The following is a 26796-nucleotide window of genomic DNA, read 5'->3' on the forward strand; positions in this document are numbered from 1 at the left end:
ACGTTACTTTTTTAGGGCGTGTGTGCATGGTAAGTGCCGTGGACACCCTTCGAGAAAAAATTTCTACTTTCGATACGTACATACACGCCCTTTGCAAACAGATATCTACCCTCTTTCTGGATATAAGCATTAGATCCCTCGAACGTGAACTTTTCCTGGCTGCAGATATCCCTTACGGATAAATTTTATCTTATCAATATGTACCTACACCCCTTCGCCACATAAATATGACCTTCCACGATATGTATGTACGTGCCATACCCATTTTTTCAGAATTATACTTACGACGGATCCTTAATATCGTTAGCACAACGTCTAAAGGGATGTTGACACTTACCTGAAACAGAAATTAGAAAGATATTTTTAACGTCTGTCCTGAATATGAAAATAATTGAAAAATCTAATTCTTTACGGCTAAATGCGACGTTGACAAATAAATCACCAGAAAAGCGAGTTTCGATAAAATGAGGGTCGCTGCATTTTCCCCGCCATGCGTTCGGAAAGTTCGTCGCCTTTCAACGAAGAATTCGATCTAAACTCCGAAGTCGCAAGCAAGCGCGGCAACTTGCGGGAACGTCAGTGTCGTCGGGGACGAAAATTCCGAATTCCCTAGATATTTTCGCCCGTACGCGGCGACGGGCTCGCAAACTGTTGCGATGAAAGGCCCCAACCTCCCCCCCCCCCCCCAACGGTTGGTCGCGCGTCGGTTGTTCGAAATTTCGATCGCTGGCGAACTTTTCGCGATTTTCATGCGACGTGGACTAAACTAGATCGCATGCAAGATTGATCAGGCGTCGCCAGAAGAAGTTGCCTCGCGGTCAAGAGTTCGCGGCCCGCCTCGCTTCGAACTTCCCGAAATTCGATGAGGCGGCCAGCGTCGCCTCGTTTACGTTTCCTTGTCCGACCGTCGTCGTCGTCGTCGTCGTCACTTTTCGCTCTTTCTCCGTCTCTGTTTTCTATTCCCCCGATATTGATCCGAGGACGTGACGCTCTGGTTATCATTTTGTGCCTGTGCACCGTTTGCTTGCACGTGGCAGCCAAAATATTGCGCCGTCTCCGTTTGCATACGTCACAATTTTTATTCGGGACTTAAGCGACACAAATTCAAGCTCACGAACGTTTATACTGGATCAAAGAAGAATGCGTTCAAAACAACTTCCTTGACCAATTACTACTTGCAAGATGTTTCGATAAAAAAAAATGTATCGATTAGCGGATAAAGCTTCGTCCATTAATACAGGGAAAGATCGTTTACAATGAAACTGTTGGGCGAGATCTTTTCTATTAAAGTTGTATCCTTATTCGACGCAAGCTAGGGCCTTTTATCTTGGGGCATTCTGTACGTACGTGCACGTATGCGGCTCGTTAAAATTAGTGCGTTCTCGTCGTTTGCAACCGATGACCGTGGCTAATTCTGTTTCTCGTATGCATTACTAATCTCGCCCCTGGCGGCCACCTCTAATTTCATCCCAGGCGGACATCGGTAACTTTGTTCCCCTCGGTAGTCCCTAATTTTCTCCCTAGCGGCCGCGGCTAATTTTTCCCTAGCGACAGGCACGGCAATCTTGCATAAGAATTCCGTACAAAACATGTCGCGGTACTACGAGCACGTGTATTACATGCATGAAGTGGAAAACTGTATCGGCTTACTTAATGCATCGCATATTCGCAACTCACGTTGCTTAATATGTTAACGCTAGGGACTCTGGACTGTATTAAGTGCACGCCAGCAATCGTACTCGCGAAACGCGATGAAAAAGAGAGACGTCACGAACGGAGACGCATAAAATTTTCGTCGAACAAAGTCGAACTTATTTAACAAATTTATTTCGTTGAATAATTATGTCTCTGTTCGTTCGGACTTATTGAAATGGGATTTAGTTTGACCAAGGGGTGAAGTATCACGTCGAACTCGGAATAATATACGCGCGTGTAACTACGGTCAACCAAGTTGCACGAATTGTCAACGTGGACACGATGATTTGAAACAAGTTCGCCGGAACTTTATATTAGCGAACGCGCTGTCATCCGACCGACCATACTCAAAACTCAATTACCAGGCGCGATGTCTGTTCATTTCCTACAGCAAATTGCACTCGAAAATAAATGTATATTCCATGGAATTACATTTCAGGTTAGAAATCCTACAAATTAAAGATCCGAAGAATCGTATTTCGCGCGGGGAAACGAAACGATCGACGAGGCCGATAACCACCCCAAACGGCCAGTCTGGTGTTTCCAGTTGCGATCGATTTAGAGAAAAAAACCAGGTAAAGCAACCTTATTATTATTCCGCGTTTGGTAGCTTATACCACATTTCCATAACCAATTAATTTGCGTCAGTTTCACGGTTTCAGATACCGTTCACCGCCATCGATCCCCAGCGTCCACCAATACTAACCCCCGATTTCCGCGCTGTTCGTTGTCTTCGTTGAAAATATCAGTCTAGAGGGGGGTTAGCCGTCTGCTACATTTTTTCGTCCTTTTTTTTGTGTCAAATCCCCCAGAAACGATACTTGGCCGCGTCTTCCCATTCGGGGCAGAGGAGGGGGCGGGACACGGGACGCGGAGCGTCGATTCAATTTCACCGTTCCAGACCGTGGACAGAGCACGGTAGATGGGGAGGAAAAGAAGAGAGGGTGACAGAGCGGGAGAAGATCGGTCGGGGGCGGGAAAGAGGACGTTGAAGCAGCCAGAGGAATAGAAGAAGAGGGATTTAGTGGAAGGGAACGAAACGTAAGAGGTTAATTGGAACAGATAACTGCGTCTGCGTGTGTCGATGTGCCCCGCGCCACCCGCTCTTTTGCACCCTTCGTGACCTGTCCATCCCTCTCTCTCTCTCTCTCTCTCTCTTTCTCTCGCTCTCCCTCCCGCTCTCTCTCTCTCTCTCTATCGCCCCTCGGAACCCGGGGTCGGTCACATTTTATCCAGTTTCTTTTTCATCTCTCGTCGTGCGCTCTCCACCCTAACCGAACCGAACACGACGCTACGGACTTCCTTTTCGCGTGCACGTAAGCGTTTTCCCCTTATTGCCGTGGTCCGTTCTCGTCATTAACGGCTATCAGCCGCATTTATTTATATCGGGACGTACAATGCATCAAGTTGAGACTCATTGCGGGAAGCTAGATATTTCGTGAGATATTCGAAGAGCCGTGGTTCCACGGTGCAATGGCGGGATGGCATCGGAGACGCTAAAAGAGGGATAAAGAGAGTAAAATCTCGACGCGGAGCCAAAGATACGGCCGCTGATGTCAGCCGAGTTCTAGCGAGTCCTTGCGTCGTCGGTATTTACACGGGCTGCTCGGTGCAACTACCAGGCGATGAATTACTTATAACCTCCTGGATTTACCGCTACTCCCCACCCACGCGGAATACTGTACGCGTGTCTCGAACCATCCCCACCGTTTTCTCCTTCCTTGCTCTGTCCCGTTTCGCTTCGGCGAGCTCTTTCCTCGGCTTTTTGTTTTCGCCGGGGCGTATATCCGTTTCAACGACTTCAAGTATTTATAAACTTGCCGATACGGCCGGCGCGGCGCGGCGAGCGTTAGTCACTCATAGCCGGGGGATTCCACGCGAGGTTGCGCGCGCACACGGGCTGGCTTCTGCCCCCGCGATCCAACGCCGGATCGCGTTTATTTATTCAGGCTTTTGCACTTGGTGGCGACGCGAAAGCAGGAATCATAGCCGGCCTGCGCTTATTAATGGCGTTGCAAGATTCACGAGCAACGATGCTTCGCCCGGTCGTGGATCCGGCTTCCCGCGTTTTCGATAACGGTTGTAGCTCGTTCATTATGCAGGACGGGAGAACCGAGAGTTCGCGGGGAAACCTATCCTTCGAGGATCGAGGGATCGTACGTAGCGATGGGCGAAATTTTATTCGAATATATACATGGAAATTCAACAGATGCTATCGATTATCGTATCTCGTATAATAAACCCATTTCAATTGTCTGTAACAATATTAATTTGATATCGTCGTTATTATTATAACGTCCTCGTTACGCCAGAAGTTGGTACAGATATCATAACGGAGAGTTATTTTAGTAACGTGTACAAGCAAAGCACGACCGAATGACTGCTTTTACTTGGAGCGAAATACGACGTGCATCTAATTGAGTCTAACAAAAAACTGGAATGAAATTGCAATTGTAAGAGTTGGGAATAGTAATTAAGGATACAAGATCTTGTTCAAAATAACTATGAATTTGAGAGTTTCGTACGCTAAATGGAGGTATAGAAATGACTTTTTAGCACGGCGGGTGGAGTTTCAGGAGCGAGAGAAACGAAAACCACTAAGCGAGTAAATAAAAAGGTGAGAGGGAGAGACGCAGCGCGAAATTATTCAAACGTGGATAGCGACTGCAAAATTGTGATTCGCTACATGTGTCAAATGTATAACCCTCGTGATTTCGTATGCGTTTCAAGTTTCAAGAGCTTTAATTTCTGGGCCGTTACAAACAGAGGCGTTAACGGCTCTTCAGCTTGACATTTACATTTCTGTTTACAGTTCTCTGTCGAAACAAATTAATTTCAAAACCGTACTGTCAGCGACGAGTCGGAAGTTCAGTTTTGAGCCCGCTGCTATTGCAGTTCCATTCATGCTTTATAAGACAAGACAAGTGCGGGTACATCCATATTCTTCGCACCACTCAATTAAAAATCGTTTAACGACCCTCGCGGAGTCTAATTTGACTTCTAAGTCGAAATCCACGGGAAGTTTGGGCCCCCAAACCCTTTCACAGAACTTCGACCATTACTTGACAGCGAGATGAAAGTTTCATTCACCTTCTGACGCATCCTCCACGCAATATCTCCCAGAAAGGAACGAATTTACGTTGAACGACAGTATATTATTTTTTCACGACGCGTATCAATCAAACCCTGTCTCATAAATCCTCCGGATGATCCGTTGGAAAGTTTTCCACCCCCGTGAAAAGAACAATTCCGCGTTCTCCGTTCCCTCCGGGTCCCTCGGACCTCTGGCGAACGGGCAATCGTACAAAAGGACTGGTCCCTCGAACCCAGAAGCCCGATCGACAAAGAGAGCGCGGCTCTCGCGGTAATCAGAGATCGGATGTCAAATCAGACGCAGCAGTCGTTTCATCGAACGGCCAGCTCGCTGATTATCGAGATGCAATTTCGCTGCTGGAAGAAGGAGCGCGGAGAGACGGGATCCAGCAGACGGAAAACCGAGAAGAACAAAGAACATCGGGGTCGGAGGCCAACACCCGATACGAACCCGAGTCGGGGAAGAAGAGTTCGATCAGCCAGGGCAGCTCCTTCGAGACAGGACGGTATTAAGTAACCCGAAGCTTCGTCTCTTATCGAACATCTCGTCCCCGGGGTTCGCGGGACCGTGTCTCCGTTTACTCGTCGCTGGTCTAGGGAATTTTACTCGCGGACGCGTCGCCAGACGGTGCTGCTACCATTTTCCTCATCTTTCTCCTTTCTATCGATTAAGCTGGCTTTGCAATCTGCGAAACGTGAATTGGACCAAGAATCGTGCCTTGGAGGAAAGTCATGGGTGTCGCTTTCTTCAATTACGGTAATGATTTTTAAGACGTACGTGGATACCAGTTTTTTGAATATCTAAGCGAAGACAAGATACTACCTTTAGGTAGAGTGGAGCTGTTTTTAAGGTATTTGGAGACTGTTGTCGCACTCGACTCGAAGGTGTCTTTCCCGAAGCTAGGAAGTCGCTGAGAGAGAGATTTTAAGCGAGAATCTCGGGGACGGCGCATTACGGATAATAAAGGAGATTGACTCTAAATTACAAAGTCCGCTGCAGACGGTCGGTTGAATGCCTCTCTGACACAGGAGCGTCGCCAAATCGGTTTTACGGTCGGCAGGTGGTCCGTCTGCTCTTCCCCTGCATTTACTGCCCCTCCCACGCCCCTCTTCCCGCCAACGTTCCTCTATTAATTGAAATTAAATATTGCTTCGTAGAAGGAATTAAACTCGACGCTCGTCAAAAAAATTCAAGCATCTCGAAGCAAACGTACAGATTTTAAGTTTCGCGTCGACAATTATTTAATCGACCGAAAGACCGTTAAGTGCATTTCGTTTTAATTGTAGCAAGTTCCGTGGTGCCTCGTTGGGAGGGTCGACGCCTCCGACGCAACGTTTTTCCTGCTCTAATTACGCAATTAAAAGAAAGTTAATCCGTCGCGATCCACGGACGACACGCGGACGCGTAAACAAACGAGTCGAGCCAGCTCGCGAGTAAAATCGCGACGGACGCGGGCGAAACGACCGGGCGACGAGTAATTTAACGCTCGACGAGATTTATGAAAATTTTTTCGGCCCCGGCATGCGGGCGAGTCGGTCCGCCCTCGACTAAACGGTTCTTTGTAGCAAGAGGCGGACAAGGAGAGAGAAAGAGCGAGGGCAGGAGCTCTCTTTGTGAGGCGGACGAATTTCCCCTCGCGGCGCCAGCAAATTTCCAGCGTTGTGTTCTTTGTATTCTTGTAATTATAAACACGCCGCGACCCGCTGAAAAACGGGACCCTTGAAATTTTTCTTGCCGATGGAGGTTGAATAGCCGGCCATTTTCGAGTAGATATTCGTTTAACAGGTTGAGTGTCATAGCAAACGCCGAGCAAGTCTTTCCGTTCAGGCTGTATCAATTACCGTACAACGGGAATTTTCATTCGCAATTCACCGGCAACGAATAAAATTGCTGTAAGATTACCATAAATTGTTGAACAACGAGCACAAGTGGGATATTGCATGCTTGAACGAATTCGCGGAGAAAGCGTCCGGGTCTAATCCACAAAGAAAAGTTTATCGAAGCATAATGAAATCCCCTGTATGCCCATGGGGTCGCATTTTAGATCTCACAAACAGAAACCGGTTGGCCGAGAAATGGTTACAATTAGACCGAAAGACAATTTAGCGCATCGTCAGAAAACGTTCTCGCCGTTCCTGGCACAAAGAATCCACTCTCCTACGAAAAATTCAGGCTCCCGAACCGAAACGAAAAATTCGTTTCGCCTCTGTTTCGACACAAAGAATCTCTCGCATGACCTGCTCGAACGGATTATCGAGACTTCCAAAAAAAATACATCGGGAACGTCGAAACTATCCGGCAACGTTTTCGAAATGGTACAGCGACTGGCTTTTCGTTCAAAGTACGATCGAACCCCGTTCGGCGTCCAAGGATCGAGGATCAATGGGTTCCGGCTAAATCAATCGTAGCTCGTCGAAGCGAACCGAAAAATTTCATCCCTCTGAAACTCCTCGCCGGACTCGAAGGTTAAATCGAAAACAGCTCAAGGATCCGTTTACGTCGGGCGCACAGAGGCGCTTTTAATGAAATAAATTTCGTTCCTCGAGCCCCGAAACTGGGCCACCATCATTCCTTCTAATCCTCGGTGCAGACGTAATACCACGTTCGTGCTAGAGCTACGTTTAGAAGGTGAGCCACCGCTATTATCTAAAATATTTCGTGAATCGCTAAACTTGTGGAAAATGGAGCAAGACAACCAGAGTTGCCCCTTGGGTACAATACTCCATTCATTCCGTAGTTATTACAGACCTTACGCCAAAATTATGGGATCGTTCATTTTGCACCGACAATTTGACGATGTTTCAAGTGCTGTAACTTTGTGAAAAAAATCGTACGCCAACTTTTAAGGGGTTGTTGCAAAGGAGAGGCTTCTTTTAAATTGGTTGAAAAACGAAGCTCGAAAAAAATATATGAGGCAACGTGGTCGCGTCAAACTCGAACTACGTCTAACCAAGTCCTACCAAACGCTGTCTTTCGCGATACCAGTTTCTAAAACGTTAAAACCAGACATTAGATGTACGTCTCGTATATCGCTGACAGAAGTTTGCCAGCCCATCTTCCCCTCCCCAGCATCCAAATTTCTGCTCAAACAAAACGCCCAAAGGAGCTGCCAGATATCGAGCCGCTTCACCTGGAGCGTCGGTGGGATGGGTCGCAGGAAGAATGGGATCAAAGGACACCGAAAACTCGTTCGAATCGTACGCACACACGGATATTAGCCCCGTCGGTAGACAAGGTGGGGGGGGGGGCTACCGTAAAATGCGTAAAGATCGCTGTGGAAACGCGAAATTCCCTCGGAGGAGAAGAATCGTCGGACGCGAAACAAGGGGGTACGATGGTGGGGGTCATGGGAGGAATGGAAACAAGCTGGAGAGGGGGTGGCGGAGGATCGAGCCGAGCCCCCGATAAAGAAAGGATACGGAGTGGTTTAACCGCGATGGTAAAAGTGCAGCGAGATATCCGACCGGTAGCTCCGACACGTCGAGACGCTGGAACGGAGGCCGAGCTTACACAAAGGATAAAGAGGAGCAGGATGATGAGGAGGAGGGAAAGGTGGGTTCGCAGCCGGCGAAGACGTAGAAAGAGGAAGAAGTGGAAGGACGTAGCGAAAACGAACGGAGGACGGAGAGGAGAAAGAGAGGAGGGAGCCGGTGGAGAAGGCCGATGGAAGTGCTACGCTCGAGGGTTGGGGAATGGGGGGCCTGGAGGGAAGGGTGGTTAGAGGCGAAAGATACGAGGCGGAAGCTACGGGGAAGGCTCGGCTTGGGAGTAGATTTTACGAAGGCGAAGGCGGATAGATTCGAAAGGGTGAGGAGGAACCGAGGGGGGAACGGCGAGGAGGCGCGCTATACGAACTGATGTCCCTTGAGGTCAGCCTAGCGTGACTACCTATCAATTGCCGAGACTGCGTCTAGCCCGCCTAAGTGACGCGACGCTGGATATACCCCGCTTCGATATTCCACAGACACTACCCGACGTCGATTTTCCGTAAATACGCCGAGATAGCGTCATCCCATGTGTACGTGCCCGACTCGCGACACGCTTCTCGGCCTTTTTATTCCGACGCCCGGCGTACCAAGTCGCTCGTCCTGAAATTTCCACCAGATAGGCTGAAATAGTCAGACGGCTGGATCGGTTGGAAAGCAGAGACCGAGGGAAATCATGGTGGACGGTAATTGCTCGTTGATCGATACACCTTGTTGAAATTTCGAGAGCGTGTCAAACCGAAGTGGTCTCGTCTTTGGGACCTACATCTTCGTCACCGTGTCGGTGATGCGCGACTAACAACGTCCGCTTCGTTTTTTTTTTATCGTCGATAGGATTCATCTTTGCTAGATAGTAGACGTTCCCTGACTCCGTTCGAGATTTTCTAGTTACGAGTTGCCAAAGGCTTCGACTCGCACTTTTATCGCTTTGGTGTTCGAGAAAACGATAGCAACATCCTTAGATTTTTATTAGACTGTGCAGTAACCAAAGTTTGAAACTACCACCCAAAGCTCTTACCGGTTTAAAAATGTTCAAACTACGGGGGTTAAAAGTGATTTTTTGACATTTTCCTTAGCTTCTGTCATTTAGCAAAAAAGAGACCATCAAGAATTTATTTAAAAGACTTCCTGGCATCCCCTATAGTTTTTAAGATTGCATTAGGGAGTGAAACTCTAGTAGCTAGTTTAAGGGGTGGAACTAGCTTCTAAAGTTTCGCTCCTTAAACTTTAGTTACCGCGGCTAAAAGAATATCCCTCATTTCTGGTCGCTCTCGAAACTTGCAAAGTTCGATAAACATCCGAAGTGGGAGAGAAAATGCAAAAAAATATAGTACAAATGGGAAAAGAAGATTCGAACCCGTGACCAGCATATCCATACCTTTTCCCGATATAATTATTATGTGTTCGCGTGTTTCCAAAATCAGTGTCTGTAAACCCTTTGGTAAACCTAACCATCACGGTTCTCAAGCACTTAAGGGCCAACGTCCTGGTTCTCGAGCGGAAGCGAAGCTGCGGGCGCGCTGTTTACACGCTCCCCGTCGTTGCACCGGCTGAAAACAGTCCCCGGTTGACGTTTCTTTCCAGTTTCTCGCCTGCGATAACAACATATCTGAGATCTCGGACGGACGCGGTTTGTTTTCGCTACGCCCGCGGCAGAGCCAGCCGAGCGCCACACTGCCAGCAGTGTATTTTCGCCTCACGCGAGACGCTGCGTTAACAAACGTATCACGCCACCCGGATCTCGCTAATTAATCGTGACTGCGAGGGTTAAAAGCCACCGGTGAGGTTCCGTGCCAGCTTCGACGCTCGCGTTAAGCGATCTTTAATCGGAACGGAAGCCCGTGGAGCGACGTTACGTAACACCTTCCTCATCGATTACTTTTTCGAGCTAACGTACCTCCAGTGGGCCAAATTTTCATCGTTGGTAACGTTCATCGATATTGGAATCACGTTTTGATTTTGCCACAGGATATCATATTATAAATTTAACAAAAAGCGTATGTGCAATACAAAGGCAGTGAGCCACGGATATACATATAGTAACTATTGATCGCGAGTACAATAAAAACAATCTAGCTAATTATAGCACATTCGAGCGTGGTTTATTTGTACAGCGTTTCGGTATAAAGGTTAACGACAAGAGTCAATTATGTAACAAGTAAAATATATATTGTAGAATTATTAAGGCATGCACGAAGCACTCGAGGAACTTGTTCTACTTTCAGAGAACGTAGACGAATACGGGAAGAGAAGAAGAAACTACTTTTCTGAAAAGTCAAGGAAAAGAAATCTCGATTATGCAGTTGTTTAAATCAGGGCTCGCGAGTTTTCGTTTGCTAGCAACTTTAAACGATTCAGCCGTTTCGATTCTGCTTCTTCTTAAGTCCGGCATCCAAGCAGCTGTCGTCTACAGTTTATCGATTGCTTAACTAAATTCGAATCCGTCATTAATCCATTAAGTCCTTAATCAACATCGAACGGTTCTGTTGTAAGTGGAAAATTTTTTCCACTCGCAAGGACAGGATATTTTTGGTAGAACAAATGCTAACCATCAACTTGTCAAACCGTGTTTGCGTAAAGTAGCACTCGGTTTTACGTAATCGCTGATTTTCGACAATTTCACTGACGTCCATTTACACGAGCACTAAGAATATTTTTATTGGAAATGGAAAACGGACTTGGACGGTGCGATTCGTAAAGTAAAATGCCGTTTCGCGTTTTTAAATGAGCTAACACGTGGGGATTCATAATCGTAAAAGTCAGAAAAATGAGCGTTCTATTATTCAAAAATTTTCTATCCGAACAGCTGCGTCTCGAATAGTCGCGCAAGATATTCGAATGTATATTTGACGAATATTTGAATATTTAAAACGTTCGAATATTCGAATACGTACAGAAAAATTCGACAAGACGTCCCGGCCATAGTTCAAACGTATTTCCATCGTTCCACTGCCGAGGGACGAGCCCCAGCCGCGATTTGTCGAATATACGTTTCAAACGTGATCGTTCTCCGTTCGCAGAAAAATATCGTCGGTGTACCAATATCCCGAACGAGTGGAATATTCCGGCGGAAAGAAAAGTCGAACCATCGCTCATCCGCGGTGGCGTAACATAGAATGTAAAGCCCTTATCTCTGCCGTGAGAACTCTCTTTCTCTTCCTTGCTCGCTGGATATGTCCTCCCTTCGACCCAGTGGTGCACAACTCTTCCCCTTACTGGCCCAAATACAATAGAATTTTTCATCTGGCCAAAGATTCCAGACCGTCCACCAATCTTTCCAAGTAACTAATCTATTCCTAGATCTGATAAGGTCAAATATCGACGATTAAATATAGCTAGATGAAAAGTTACTTTGAAAACATCATCCTCCGCAGAAGAGACATCGGATGAAAATAAAGCTGAGGCCATTGGGGACGTCGATCAAAGCTTTCGACTAAAAATAAGTTCTTTCTATACAAGATCATCTCTTGAAACCTGTCTGAGGCTGCGAGATTCAACTCTAACGTCGTGTAATGCAAGATCCACGAAGATCTTTAATGTTGTGGCGGCTGGGACATTAAATGGCGGAGAGCAACTCTTTGCTGGCGAGTGTGGTAAGTGTTGATACGATATAAAATGATCCCTTCAACGATGCTAGTAGAAGCAAAACGATATCGATGGCTGCCTTGTTCCATGAACCGACGTCCAATTATCGCATCTGCGGTCGTAGATTGTAAAGATCAATTTAGGCGATAAAAGAAAAGCCGAGGGTAGCGAGGTTACGGGTCAGGGGGTCCACAGAGGTGGCACAGGGTCTCGAAGAAGGCTCGACGAAGCGGTAACCGCGTCGGAAAAGGCGAGTTTCGTGCATCCCGGGTTTCGCGGGCCCAGGTCGATCGATATGCACGGCGCGGAACGAAAGGTAACGCGCTGTACGAAAGGCAAACAAAGTGATACGAGCGGAGAAGAGACCGGAGGAGGGCAGAGCGCGTCGAGTATGTAAAAGGCAAGCAAGCAACGCGGGGCGGCTGCTCGGCGCCGACATTTCGCGGTGAAGCGACCGACCCCATAGCCATGCATCACTCTGTCCTACCAGCGGACTACCTAACTATACCTACGCGAACCTACCGCCCCTCTGACTTCGTCTGCACTTCGCGTCTCTTTTCTCTTTTCGCCCCCCTCGACCATTACCATCTCTTTCACTCCGCGTCCTGTTCCGCTGTTTCCGCCAGTCTCTGTCTTTTTCATCCACCCCCGGCCTTTTCTCTTTCCGGCTGGTCGCAGCGGTGTCCTTTTTTTCCACCTTTTCCCTCAACATTTCCTACCCGGTCCGTGTTCACCGTGCACACCGGGATCTCACCTATTCCTCTCGGTCCCCGTCGCTGTTGTCCGTTTTCCCGTGTTCGCCCGCGTTTACAATGCCTCGTCATAAAGAGTCCCGTTGTGTTTCTTCGAGCAATTTGACCGTTTGTTATCCTTTCGCGGCCCTGAACCTTTCGCTGCCGATTTTTCCCCCTTCGCCTCGTTATAGTCCTCTGTTTTCGCGATCCTCGATGCGCTTACTTCCGGTGTACAACCTCGTGTGTCGATCGAGTACATTGATTATCAAGTATCCTCGAACAGGAGATATTCTTCTTGTTCCAATCGCTTGACCAATCGTTAGCGGAACCTATCGATAGGTACCAAAAGCTCGGGCAGCTCTTTTCGCGTCGAATTTTAATTCGATCCCGGGGGGTCGTATAAGATAACCGAATCGTATTTGCGAAAGGAGAGAGACGGTGCGTTAAGGTAGACTTCCATCAACGCTTGTCGAAGTTCTCGCGAGGCAAACAGGTTGCAGCGGGATTTCCGTGTTTGCGTCGATGCAAATGCGCGCCCCTTCGTTTCATACTTCGAAACAACCTTCGAGGGTTCGCCATCGCTACCCGTATCACTTTGTTTGTCTTACCTCTTCTCTATACCGTCGGCTTTGATACACCTTCCAGGAGCTGCGCGCCAACGAGCGCCGCGCTCTCGTGTATCGAGAGCTTCTTATCTCGAACCTCGGGGATAAGCGTCTTATTGTTCTCGCACGCTATCAGCGACGGTTAGGCGGCACGGGGTTATCAGGTTCGTACAGCTGGAAGATTTAAATCCTACGGCGGTGTTAACTCTTCGCCTCGGCCCACTTTCGCGCCATTTCAACTTCGGCAAACTTTATCAAACTTTACCATTCGTTTTCTCGTTCGGCGCTATGCAGGACGATTCGAGAAACTGGGACGAGCTTAGCTCTTTTCCTGATCGGGGATGCAAAAAATTCGTAAAAGAAAATTTACGTGTTTCTTTTTTTTTCTTTTTAAAGATTTGGAACTTGCACAAGCGTTAACAGTAATTCGATACCGGAAGACAGGTACAGATTCCCTGTAACGCGCCAATTCAATTAGTATAACCGACCCATTCCGATTGCGATCGATGCTCCTAATGGCCAGTTCTGCCCCTAATTAATATACGCTTTTAATTACGTCCGCGCCGCGTTTCTGAAACGAGCACTCGGCTCGTCGAATATGTATTTTCGAATGTAACGACGGGGTCCGCGAATTCCGCGTTGCAAAATGTGCGGGGAAACCGGCGGTCGAGCGGTTCGCGCGCCGCCGTGCGGTTTTCGTTATCGGAATCGCGTCAAACTTCGTTTGATATTTTGGATCGACTGTAATCCCGCAACGTCGGGCTCCAATTTTTAAACGCAGGATGCTCTAAACACCCCTGATGACGTGGAAAAACCGTAATCTATATTTTTAGGGGTGGTTTTAACATAAGTTTGATATTATTCCGTATAATGTGATTATTTGTTGTATTGTTCAACACGAAACGACAATCAGTTTCCAACATCCATACAGATTTGCACCACGGGGCTTGCACCGACATCGATGTATCATTTCAAGCCCCGTTGATAGACTTTGACAACTTTAATAATCATGTCCTGCGGAACAACATGAAATTCATGCCGGATTCCAATTAGTAATCCATCAAGGTAAAACAAAATGAAATCAGACATCTGGTAAAACTGTTTAAAAGTTGGGGAAAAATTAATGTGAACGCACTAAATGAAATTTATACACGTGGATCGCAGCCTGACTTCTGGAGCACCCCACCCAGATTTTACGAGATCATTATTTCAATTTCTCGAGCATGTTGAGACTAACACGGTGTCTACCCGGGCGTTGGCACCATAAACATTTTTATTGATGGGGGATGGGGATCCAAATGACACTCTTTATGAAAGATATAAACACGAGAAAATGGACTAGGGTTCGGTGGACCCTAGCATAGTATTTTAGCATCAGAGGGGTCCCTCGCGTTTGATAAGAGAAATAGAGACATAGTTTCCTCGTGCCTTGAGCGAAAAGAAATCGATCTTTTCCGTTTTCGTAGCATTTTGGGGATCAAAGAATTAAGGACGATACGAGTTAATATATTAATAAAAGAAGTTCTAAAGATTGGTCCATTTTTTGACCCCAAGACGCGGAGGGGTGAACTCCCCTAATCATCGCTACAACTACTTTCTGCGAGTAATTTCTTTACCTTCTCCGTACGTTACAGTATTGTACCTGTTGAGCGTGTCGTTAGGAGCGACGAGTTGTAAATTCTTCCGACGCCGTATCGCGAGTGTGGCACGAGTACACAATTTCTGTCATAATTTGATATAATGGGGTCACATCGAAAATTAAATTACTCTTCCAAGATGAAACTTTGTACTGTTGGATGATTTGGTACGACGCGAAGGCAATTACAAAATGGTCTGCCATTTATTAAGATGCTGGGATATAAGTTTTAAAAGCACCTTCTATGCAATTCCGAATTAATCTAAACAATTGTGATAATCAATATATTTTAGACAAATAATCTACCCTATCTAGAAGTAACGCGTACATATTTCTTTAAAATATCACGTTATTAATATTTCTGAAATGTTCGCTTTACTGCAACGGGATCGTTTGGCACTCAAGAATTTCGATCCGATAAAAATTTTTCATTTTATTAACACTACGACGGTATTTCCGCTCCGTTAACGGTATAAGAGTGATTAATTTTTAAAGCTCAGTCGGAAACCAATATTCGTTCAAAACTCAAATATAATATCTACGTCTAACAGTAATAAAAGTAATTGATAGCGGAATCGTTGGCAAATAAAGGGTAGGTTTTTGCGAGATTAAGTGATTCGTGTAAGCGGTTGAAAGTCGATTGAGCCTCACGTTCGAAAGGAACGACGAATCGTATCGAATAATACAATCATATCGTACAAATATTATTCGCGAAGAGAACAAATTTTTAAAATTCATTTCTTTTACATCAAATTATTCGTTTACTTTACAACGGAAAATCCCTCCATCTCGATCGCACCACGAAGATATATTTCCATCTATTATAATATGAAGAGCATCGTGCCTCGAAGTCGTCTGAGCAACGAGGGTTTAAAAGGTCTCGAAATTGAATGAAAGTAAACCAGGCATTCGAAACGAATTAAATAATTTGTACAAATTGGCGAGCTACGGGATAGGGTTGCAAGAACCTTGCGGAAAGAACGACGGATCGCAGAGCGAACGAGGCACTTCATTCGCACAGTAAATGTTCGAACGATCAAGATTTCGCCCCGCGGTGAGAGACGCAGACAGAGAAGAAGAAAGACGGGGGTGGAAGAAAGGACGGTTGCACGAGAGGGGGTGGCAGAGGGTTCGCGAGTCTGGTGGAAGGCCAATATATAGGTGCTCGCACCGGTGGAATTGTAGCTCGTTTCGGAGGTTCACGCCCGAAGAACGGGGTTAATGACAAGCCCGCTCTCGGGAGCGTTTCGAAATCGATTCGTGTTCGATGAGAATGCGCTGATTCGAAACGGAAAACTTGGAACTAACGGGGTATGTGCCTCTTTGAGCGAGGGGACGGAAGCAACGTTATTGCGCGACGCTCGGCTCTTCTAATCGGGAGAGAAAGAGAAAGAGAAAGGGGGGGGGGGAGAGAGAGAGAGAGTTTGTAGCAACGGAAAAATTATCGATATCGAACGAGGGTCTTGTTCGACTCGACTAGCTCGTTCAATTAGCGGTTATTTATTTATACCTCGACAGGGTTATCGATAAAAAGACATTTTCATTTACACAAGGCCGAGGCACGTAAGACAGGCCACCCGAATAACTCGTTTATTTTTAGCGACAGACAAAAATGCTTCAATGGAATATTATTTGAATTGTCGCGTACATTGGAATTTTCTTAAATGTACGATAGTTATTAAAGTGAAATAAATCTTCCGATTCAATGTCCCCAACTTACGTTTCGCAATAAACGTCGAAAAAGACTTAAGAAAGTTTAACTTACATTAGAAGTACCATGAATTACACATTGGTCTTCCGCGATATACTTTGTAAAGAAAGTTCAAGTCGTATTAATTTATTTGAAAGCTTGTTATAACGATGTAAGACATCTCCGAACTCTTCCGCTTTGTAACTTTTACAACTCTTTTCAGATTGCAATCACTTTCTGATTTATTGAGCTTAATATTTTGGAACTATACCTCGAACGAAAAAATGGCATCGAATTATTGTGACAGCCCTATTTATTTACACCCTGTCCATCAGTTTCGTGGCAATTTACGGTTACTGGATGACTGAATCGATAAATTGAGTTAAATAACGAGCCTCGTTTGAAGGATAATTGTCGATTAATATTCAGGGGTTAATTGTTGACGCGTTCGCTTCTGCAGTCGCCCTCTCGGGATAAACTCGTTCTGAATATCGACGGCCTTTATTTCATTGTCAGCGAACAACTTTGCGAGTGCATTAACCGTGAAATTAATATGCATTCTTAAGTATTTTAATTTGCGAACATTTCACCGTTGTTGGATAGAGAAACCCCGAGAGTAATTTACTGGCGTGAGGGTTGAAGTGCGTCTCTTCGTACTAAAATTAGTGTTTCGTGAAAACTAGATATACTATTAAATGCGTTTAGAGCATTTTTAAATCGAACATTTCGTTGAAGAACACAGGGAGTGATTTGTAATTGGCTGTTGCGGGGGATGAAACTTATCGCGGAGTATAAAAGGAACTCTAATTGCCTAAATTAGGGTTTCAGGAACACTCGACGTACTTCTAAACGCGAACTTCAAATATAAGTGTTTTTAAATCAAAGAGCTTTCATAGCACTTCGAAAGAGAAATCTCGAGAGTAATTTAAAATTGTCTAAAGTGGAGGGTGAAACGCAGCTCGTGTTCTAAATAAACTGTCGATTCTGAAATTAGCGGTTTAGATAAATTCTATGCATTCCTAAATATGTATATAGTTTGAAAATAAATATTCTTAGAATTTCAAACGGCATTTCTTAACCGTAAAACTTTCATAGCAGTTCGACGTGGAAACCTCGAGAGTAATTTGTAATTGGTTGAAGTGGAGGGTGAAACGGAAAGCAAGCGTAAAAGAAACTGTTGACCCAGAAATTAGTGTTTTGGAAAATCCTTCTGCGTTCCTCGATGTAAAGTTACAAAAATAAGAACATTTCATAGCAGTTCCACGAGAGTGAACTGTAATTGGCTGACGTAGGTTAATATTTCTAACAAATTTGATCAGCTATTGAAAGCGAAGTTTACTTAATTAACTTATTACTACCACAGAATACAAAATAGGTCACTAACGTCAATGAAATATAAATATTACGGGATATAGCAAACACGGGAAATTTAATTCTGAAATATCGTTTCAGGAAAATCTAGCGTAAAAGACACAATTGTAACTTCGATTACGTTCGACGAAACGACGTTGACAGCCATTTAAAGTTATCGCGTTTCGGATTCAGGCGATTTATATCGAATGAAAAGTGGAATCACAAATGTACCAGACGATTCAATTTTATGGCGAAAAATCAGAGAGCTTTATTATCGAACAATTGTACCTTGAATCGACGGGAGTCTTCGGAGAAATCAAGTTTCCGATAAATAGAAAATTCACCGCAACTCCTGCGGGTCACCGACACCCGGGCGCTTGCACAGCGAAGAGTGAAACCTCGAACGAGGAGAGAACCACAAGTGGAAGTGCACCCTTTTAACCCTTCGCGGTCGTGATTATTTTCCAACCAACTATCGCGCCCGGAATTGTATCTGCAACGATCGACGGTACACGTAGATTGACAAATTTTATTTGACCTCTTTCGGTTCGAGTGTAAACACCGACGCGAGACACACTTACACCGACATAACCTGCGCGAGCGAATTTTTTTTTTATTCGTACCGATTCTTCGTTAACAAAATCAACACAGGGACAGAAATTTAAACCGTTCAGCGTTTTGACCGCACACTTTTCACTTCGGATCACGAAGCTTTTTCCCGTTTTTATTTTTATAACTGATTTACTCTCGGAGAACTTAATCTCAAATATTTTGTACAGGTCTTGCCATCCTCTCCCTTCCACTTTCACTTTCAGGATTCTAGGTTCCTATTTTTGTTCACTTTTTAAAAAGCAAAAGATCGACGATCAGCCAGCTAAAAAGAGACTCACGGAAGTAATTTACGTTTACGCGAACGGGAGATAACCTCAGAAACGTAGGTTATCATTTTACGGTCGTTCGTCGCTTGGCAAATATTGGTGCGGAAAAGAAGACGAACAAACCGCCTCTAAAACTGGAGCGAATCGAGTTGACCGTTTCGTTACTGCCGAGAAACAAACAAAATCTATCTTCGTTGCAACTCGGGATGAAATGTGGAGTTTGTACGATCAGATACGATCCGGACAATGCACGGGGAGTAACACGTGCTCTAAACTATTACTCCGCTTCCGATAACGTCTGCTGGTCGTATCAGAAATTACTATTTATCAGTTTCTGGAAACTTGGGACAACGATCGCCTTACAGATTTCCAATAAGAGAAAATTCATCAACATATGACTTTTCCTCGACCTCTATTTTTACTCATCGAAAGTATTCCAGCAGAGAAACACCGATTACCGCGGTTACAGCGTAACGCCCGGGTGTTTGATCAAGGAAGGCATCTCTTACCGGATGTGGCGTCGTGGCAGGGGCGGCGGTACCGGACTGCGAAAGTTCTCCATCATCGTGTAGGAGTCGTGGTCGGCGGACTTGTGCTCCAACGCCTCCAGATGATCCAGCCGCAGCAGTTCCGGTTCGCGGGGCGAGTGGAGTTCACAATGGGCCACGTGAAGCAACGGCCTCAGCGATGAACCGCCTTCGCATCGTTGCTGCCGCGAAGGCGGCCTCGCCACCTGCCGATCTACACCATCCGACGCGTGCTGTTCGTCGCCCCAGACCTCGAACTCGCCCGCGGCCGAGTAGTCGCCGAAACCACCGTTACCCTTCACCGTTGCACACTTCCTCCTACGATCGTCGAGCAGCCCGGGCCACGCGGAGCCCCGCTCCTCGTTCTGTCTGCCCTCTTTCCGTTTGTATTTCACCAGGTACTGCCTCTTGTTCGACAGCGACAACGACAGGCTGCCTCGCTCGCTGGCGCGACGGGGCGTCAGATTTCCAGCGGATAAACCACGGGCCGCATAGAAATCCTCCGCAGAGTTTGGCGGAATTTCACCCTTCAGGACGTCAGCATGTCAAGCTCAGAGTCGCTAGGTCTGCCGGCGTTCGCGCGAACCTCGGTGCACAGGCTGCTCGAACGCTCAGTGTCTGGACACTGTTCACGATCTCAGCATAGGTCAGGCTAGGATCCAAGAAACGAATTCTGACGTCTCGAGGACGAGTCACAGCATGTCACGGCGACTGTGGGTTCGGTCAATTGGTATCTCGAGACGAGTAGTCGCTTTAGGACGATTCGCAGTCTCCTAACTTATGGTCGAGGTAAACGCATTCCGCGTCCTCGGAAAGTGTTCGTGAGGCCGCGCGTACCGCTAGCCGCCGGCTACGAAAGGGGAAACTCGCGTACGCAAACTTTGTTATCGATCTGTCAACGCCAGCGAGAAAGTTCAACTCCCGGCCCGCGAGCGATGCTCCTACGCGCTATACTTGTCCTCCTGTATCCCTTCGCGCGTCCGGTCAGCCGTTGGCTTCTTCCACGTATCCCTTTCACTGCACTACGCGAGAACACTTGGACGACTTGGAGGATTTCGCACGGGTCACTGTTAACACCGAAACCGCTCGACGGATGCGTTCTCGACGGAGGCAATTCGTCCCGCGGCCGATAACTAGCTGTTGGACGTCCGCACGGTGCGCAGACACTCTCCGTCAGTCGGCGGGCACGAAAACTAATTGGGTCAGGGGGCCGAGAACCGCACGCAAATCCGTGCTGGTGGAGCGTGAGCAGCGTGGCTCCGAAAATCCCCAGGGGTGCACGCGAGGAGACCGTGCCCTAGCCTGACAGTTCCGAACTGTGTCGAACTCGATCGAGGATCGGCTCGGTGGCGAAATTTTCAAACTGTCCCCCGGCGAACGAGTTCCTTCGCAAGATAACCTCCTGCTGGAGGGACGTTCGCGGCGAACGGTACCGCTCCGGTGTTTCCCGAACGTAAAAAGAGGTTACTGCACCACCGTGGTCTCCCCTCTTTCGCGCACGGCCAGTGAAACGATCTCGTAGTCTCGTCTCGAGTACGCTCGAGGGCAACGCACACAACCTCTCCAGCTGCGGATCAAAGACTGAAGGGCCACGGCGCCGCAACGCCCGGCACCGAGTGACACTGAACGTCCCCTCCACGGGGCCAAGTTCCGCGCATGTGCACCACCAGTCTCAACCTTCCCCACCCCATCACCCCAGCCACCGCGCGACGACCCCTTGGAATAGAACGCCGCTGAGCGGGTGGTGCGTGCACTAAACCCGTCGAGGCCGCGACGACCGTCGCGACGGCATCGCGACTACGCGATCTACAGGGTGTCGATACTGAGAAATCCGGGGGCGAGACGGATGTTGCAAGCTTTGTCCTTTCTCTCCTTTCCTGATATCGATTCGATATTTTTTATGGGGGATTCGGTTTACTTAGCTCGTGTGGACTCGCGACGCGCGTATGTACCTCGCCGTTTGATTGGTAGAAGATCGAGTTTGGTATCAACAAGTGTTTTTGACAGAAACTAGTAACCAGGTAGCAAGGTACTTTGAGTCGTTGATTGCTGTCGCGTTTAACGTTTTTCCCCAAAAATCTCTGTAATTTTATTAAATCTCAGATGGTCTCTGAACCGGATAAATGTCGTTTTTCGTTTCTGCTAAAGTTGATTTAGCGGTGCAAACTCGCGGTGTACGTAAATGTTTGACTTTTGGATTGGTTCAAGGTGCTCGTGGTACACTTTGACATCAACAAGTTAGGTGGATGGCTGGGTCAATAGAAAGATTAGACGTTGAACAGGTTGATCTATTTTCTACTTGCTAGAATCCTTCGTTGCTGGAAACGGAGTAAATTTTTCGGCATAACTAGGAGGAGGACTTTCATCCTTTTTGTTTCCGTTGCTATCGATTGGATATTTTTGATTGAGAGTATGAAGCGAGGATTGGATTGACTTAGCGGCGCGGGCTTTTGGTGCGCGTAGGTGGCTCGGTTTTTGATTGCTTTGAAGGCTAAAGTTTGATATTAACAAGTTAGATGGGAACGATGATGGTGTCGATAAGACATGGTGCTTTGTATAATAATTTAGCTGGTGAAACAAGTGTCGAAAAGTTAAAATTTTTTTGTTCTAGCGAATAAAGAGCGAACGTTTCTGACAGACGATACTTAACGAGGATTGAACTGATTTATTAAGAATTATATTTCTCGATCGTTTTTGTTCTTGCTAGAACCGTTTGGATATCTTTGATTTCACGAGGATTAACTTGATTAAGTGATATTAATCGTTCAACGTGAAATATAATTTAATTGTACGATTCGGATTATAATTTTTATTGAACAAATAAAGGATCAGAAACTGTTTATCTTTTATACGCCGTTCAAAACTTTGTATCCAGATGAGAATTTTGCCCATCTCCGGTACATGGATGTTTGAGTTTTGAATTGGTTTAAGGGATTCATTACAGACGTTGACATCGAAAGTTAGATAACGGGGCCAATAGGAGACGTGCTCCAATGTAATGTATGTGTATAGTGATTTTGGACATTAACATTTCTGTAAACTTTCCAGTATAATGGGTTTGAAACATTAGGGAGGTAGATTGGTTTCGCGCGACGCGCGTTGGGAAGTTTGATCCCTTTTGTTTTTGTTGGCATCGAGTCGATATTTTCAACGGTGGATATTAAACGAGTATTTCAGACTCATCAGTGATCTATAGATATACTGTACAAAGATATTCGAACGTTTGAAAGGATAAAAGATTGAATTTGACATCGTCAAGATTTTGTTCAATATTATTCGTTGGCTGTCGTGAATAGTAAAATTCGATCAAAACGGACGTTTAGAAACCATATCGGTAGCGTACGACTTCGAGATGATTAAAATTCAATCCGATAGCGCGCAACTCCATAATTAATTACGAAATTATATCCATTACACATGCGGTGGCACGTTATGTACATGATATAGCCACCAGAGGGCTTCCCCACCGATCCCTTTCCCGCAAGTTCTCCATCTACCATCGTACTCCTATATGCATTCCTCGACTGACCACTGAATGTCCCGATCCCAGTATCAGTTTACTATAATTAGACCAAACTCAGTCGAAAGTATAGTGATCGATGGGAACGAGCGCGTCAAATGGAACCGATTCGAAGCAATCGATCGCGCGACGGTAACACGACTCTTCTCTCAACCGAATCCCGTGCATTTCGAGTGCATTAACAACGGCGTAATTCCATCGAGCGTTTAACATGAGAGAACCAATTATTTTTCCTGTTCCATCCCGAGATTGTTGCAACGAAAGTCAATCAGTCTGAAACGTTTGGCTTTATTTCAACGAACGGGGGCGGTAAATGATGTTGTAACGGTATCAATTCGGAGCTCAACGTCCACCGTGCGATAATTGTTACACGGCATTATTAATTACACAGTACTCGCAATTAACGCGCCTCAGGCTTCGCGTTAATATTTGCCATCGCGTTCGTTGCGAGGCATCCTACTGTCCTCCGCATTATCCGGTCTCCCGAACAAGATATCGTTTCGCAATAGGATAATTAGACGGCCACGTTTCACGGTTAAAGGAGACACAGGAGAACGAGCGAAAATCGGTTTCCACGGCGAGTTGTTTACGCGTCGTCTGCTCCCTTGCATTGCATCCGCGTTTTCACTTGGCGCGGCTCGAATAGTTGAGAGTCTACGCAGTTCGCGGAGTCCGTACATCGGCTTCCAAGAATATCTTCGGACCTGCTAGACTCGAGATTTACTCCCACGTATGCTCACCGTCAATGAATCATAGTCATTCTACACTCAAGTTCAGAATAGAAAGATCAAAATCGAATTACTGGTCCTCCGACTTCGGGTGCAACTGCACGTCTTGGCAGACTCGTTTATAAATTGAATCGACACCGTTCGGGAGTAATAAAACTTTGAATTCTACAATTTATCTATTCCAGTCGAAATTTCATTTCCACGGAAAGGACCAGAGTTATCATTGGTGGATCTTTGAGCCCGTAATTCTGATATTTTAAAGCCCTCTGTGTGGATGATTTTGGGAATAACGTGGAAATGCGCGTGGACGATTAAAATGCGAGGCTCCTCGTTATAAAATCAAATTTCGGAGCCTGGAATCATCCGGCAACTGGGAATCCAAGTTGACAAATATAACAATCTTTAGTAAATCTCTAGATCTGATCCCTTAAAGACTTAATCCCAAGGGTTGCGCGTTCGTTAAGCCTCGCTGAATGTGTGGGTTAGGGTACGTTAATGACTATTGTGGGCCAAGATACAAGGTGATGAAAGTTCCTGTGGTTTGATAAAATTGGGTAGCGAAGATCTTCATTGAGAAATAGACTTGTAGGGTTCTGAATATTCGTACTGCTGTAAATCCAAGTTTTGATACGATTTAATTTAGCTTTTTAACCAAGCAAGATAGTCTAGAATTTCGACTCCTCGTCCAACCGTGGTCAGTCGATAAATTCGTACGCTTCTCGCCCCCGGTGCTCTTCAAAAAGATCCCTATTTTGGGTATCCGTTGCACCTACAGCCTTGGTGAAACGCAGCTGGATGTCGTGCAACTTTAACGCCATTAATTAAATGTTCCCGCTCGCGGACTCGTAAAACTGGCGTTCCGACGATTTCGACTGTCAAAGAGCACCTTCGTCGGTTGGTTGTCGATTTAATCGCGTCGAAAGCGTCCTCTCCGACCGAGTAGAGCACGCTCGAACGCGACCGCGAATTCTGTCGAGGCTAACTCGAATTTATAATTAAATACTCGTACGTAATTTCCGTCGGCGGGCTCGGCGACGCGCGCGATCCTAGATCGCTAACCGCTACCCCGTTCCCTAACCTCCCTTTTCCCCCATCTAGTCATCTTTACAGACGCGACGAGGGTTATAGAGATACTATTGACTCTCGAAGCTATTCCGGCAAGAGCCGTGCGCGCCGTTCGTGAGAGCGTTCTCTGGGAAGTTTAATTATCCCCTTCGGTACATCCTGCTGGTCGTTGATACTGACGAACAATCGCACACGCTCGCACACGCGCATACACCAGGAGACCCTGCACGCATAACCGACGGGCGAACCTAGTCCAAGAGAGACCCACCAAGAAGGGACGGGAGCGAGATGGACGGAGAAGTTGTTTTATCCGAAATCTGCCACGGCAGCCTACAACGTTTACCCTTTTAGCGGCCACGACCCCCGCTGCCACTCGCGCCGCCGCCATTCTTTGCCTCGACCACCCCCTGAAACTCAACTCCCGCGTTGCAACCTCGCACGCTACGCAAAAACGCCCAGGACACAGAGGAAATGCGTCTGAAACGGAATTCTTCCAACCAATATTGTCTATATTTTAACAATATTGTATAAAAGATTGTAAATAAATTGCGAGTCTCAAACTTTTAAACAAATCGAACGATTTCTTATTTTATCCTGATTTTTGTCATCTTTGCGCACGGTGTGTCTCGCGTAGAGGGTGTTCCTTAACGCTTCATCGGATCCGACCCAGTGTATTATACAGAACGAGGAAAAGGATACGCGTAAATGTCTTTGCTATCTTTGGAAATACGGAAATATTCCTGAAATATTCTTCTTATCTTAACACTTCGGCAAGCGCGCCTATCCGCGTAACGCCAGTGGGTGCGACGTGTTTTCCGGATAAGAAACGTTAACATCGTGGAATTCCAATTCTGTATCCAGTATTTGTTAAAAGACGATGACGCAAGAGTCCATCTTTTTGTATATTAACCCGACGAAACAACTAGAGAAAGCTTCGAAGGTATTATCAAGAAGTTGGCTAGATTAGGAATAGTTCTAACCTACTCTTAACAATCTGCAATTGTGAGACTCGAAGGACTCGGTACCAGGAATCCTGGAGCATTGTCAGAACCACGAAATTGAAGCTTTGGGAGCCCCAATACCCCCAGCACACATTAACCCAATAATTCAACGGCACTCCTGTCAACCACTTTTCTCCTTTCTAGCCACCCTCGTGATTCTTCCCGACGACGAACATGTATACGCGTGCACGCAAGTACGCGAAGCACTCTTCAGCCATGACCCGAGAGCGTCCCTGGGTGGGGGGAGGTTGCAGAAGAGCGTAGGTGGGGCGGAAGGAAAATTCGCGACAGGGCCTTTGATGTCGCTTAAACAGAAAACGTCGGCCCCTGCTGTTCCAGCACGGCTTAGATTCTTCCTTCCTTCCTTCCTTCCTCCTTCCTTCCTCCTTTCTTTCAGCCAGCTAGCTTCTTACGGTCGTCTGCCTTCACGGCACGTCGGACGTCTTTGAATCTCTCTCTCTCTCTCTCTCTCTCTCTCTCTTTCCACCCTCGTTCCACCGCCGCACTGTTATCGCCGCGCATCTCCTTAGTCCTTTAGTCCTGGCCGCTTTGAGACGCTCCACGACTACCGGGCGGCCCCGCGACGATGAAGATATCGTCCCTCCGCTGCCCGCCTGCTCTCCGTCCTTGCCATAAGCACTCATTTGTTCCCCTTATCTGCTCGATAGGCACTTCTCCGCCTTTTGGGACGAACGGACGCGGAGGAGCGCCACGAGATCCTTCCTGCTTTCTTGTTTGCGGACTGAATTTGCATCTCCCGCGCTCCACTCTCCCAAGAAACCATTCCCTAGCGCGACGCTCGCTTTTTAATGGCGCGACCATACGATCTCAGGGTTTTAACCCTCGTCGAACCGTTGGGTCATCGATTTCAATGGAACTTCGGTAGACGTTGGGTTGGAATTCAAATCAAAAAGTTGACCCAAAGACCGACCCTGAAACCATACTCGTTATCCCCAGTATTTTAAGCACCATGACTGTGCAAAAGCTCATTAAAAAGCGAGTCGAACGCTCGGGAATTTCTCCTTGGGAGCGTCTGTGTACAGGGAAGGGGGTGCAGAGAGGCGAATGGCAGCGAAGCGGGCCAGTTTTATCGAGCCCGGGCTTCTTTGAGCGAAGATAGATCGAGTACGATAGCCGTTCGGAGACGATAAGCGGCCCGGTAGACGCTTTGATGATGACGCGTTTCTTGCGTTCGCTGCA

General features: G+C 46.6%; 1 protein-coding gene across 13 annotated transcripts in view; it reads right to left on the reverse strand.

The window, feature by feature from the left end:
• Positions 1–26796, reverse strand: part of Ten-a (Teneurin-a transmembrane protein) — a 594721-nt gene that overhangs the window by 81440 nt on the left and 486485 nt on the right. Inside the window, exon 1 of one of the 13 annotated variants that reach the window (XM_076772695.1) lies at positions 19265–20850. The exons of the other annotated variants lie outside the window; for them this stretch is intronic. Coding sequence (XP_076628810.1) covers positions 19265–19320 — 56 coding nt within the window. The 5' untranslated portion in view covers positions 19321–20850. Of the gene's footprint in view, positions 1–19264; positions 20851–26796 lie in introns of those variants that run through there. 13 annotated transcript variants of the gene reach the window in all.

This window comes from Colletes latitarsis, chromosome 1 (genome assembly GCF_051014445.1).
Source record: "Colletes latitarsis isolate SP2378_abdomen chromosome 1, iyColLati1, whole genome shotgun sequence".
Taxonomy (NCBI): domain Eukaryota; kingdom Metazoa; phylum Arthropoda; class Insecta; order Hymenoptera; family Colletidae; genus Colletes; species Colletes latitarsis.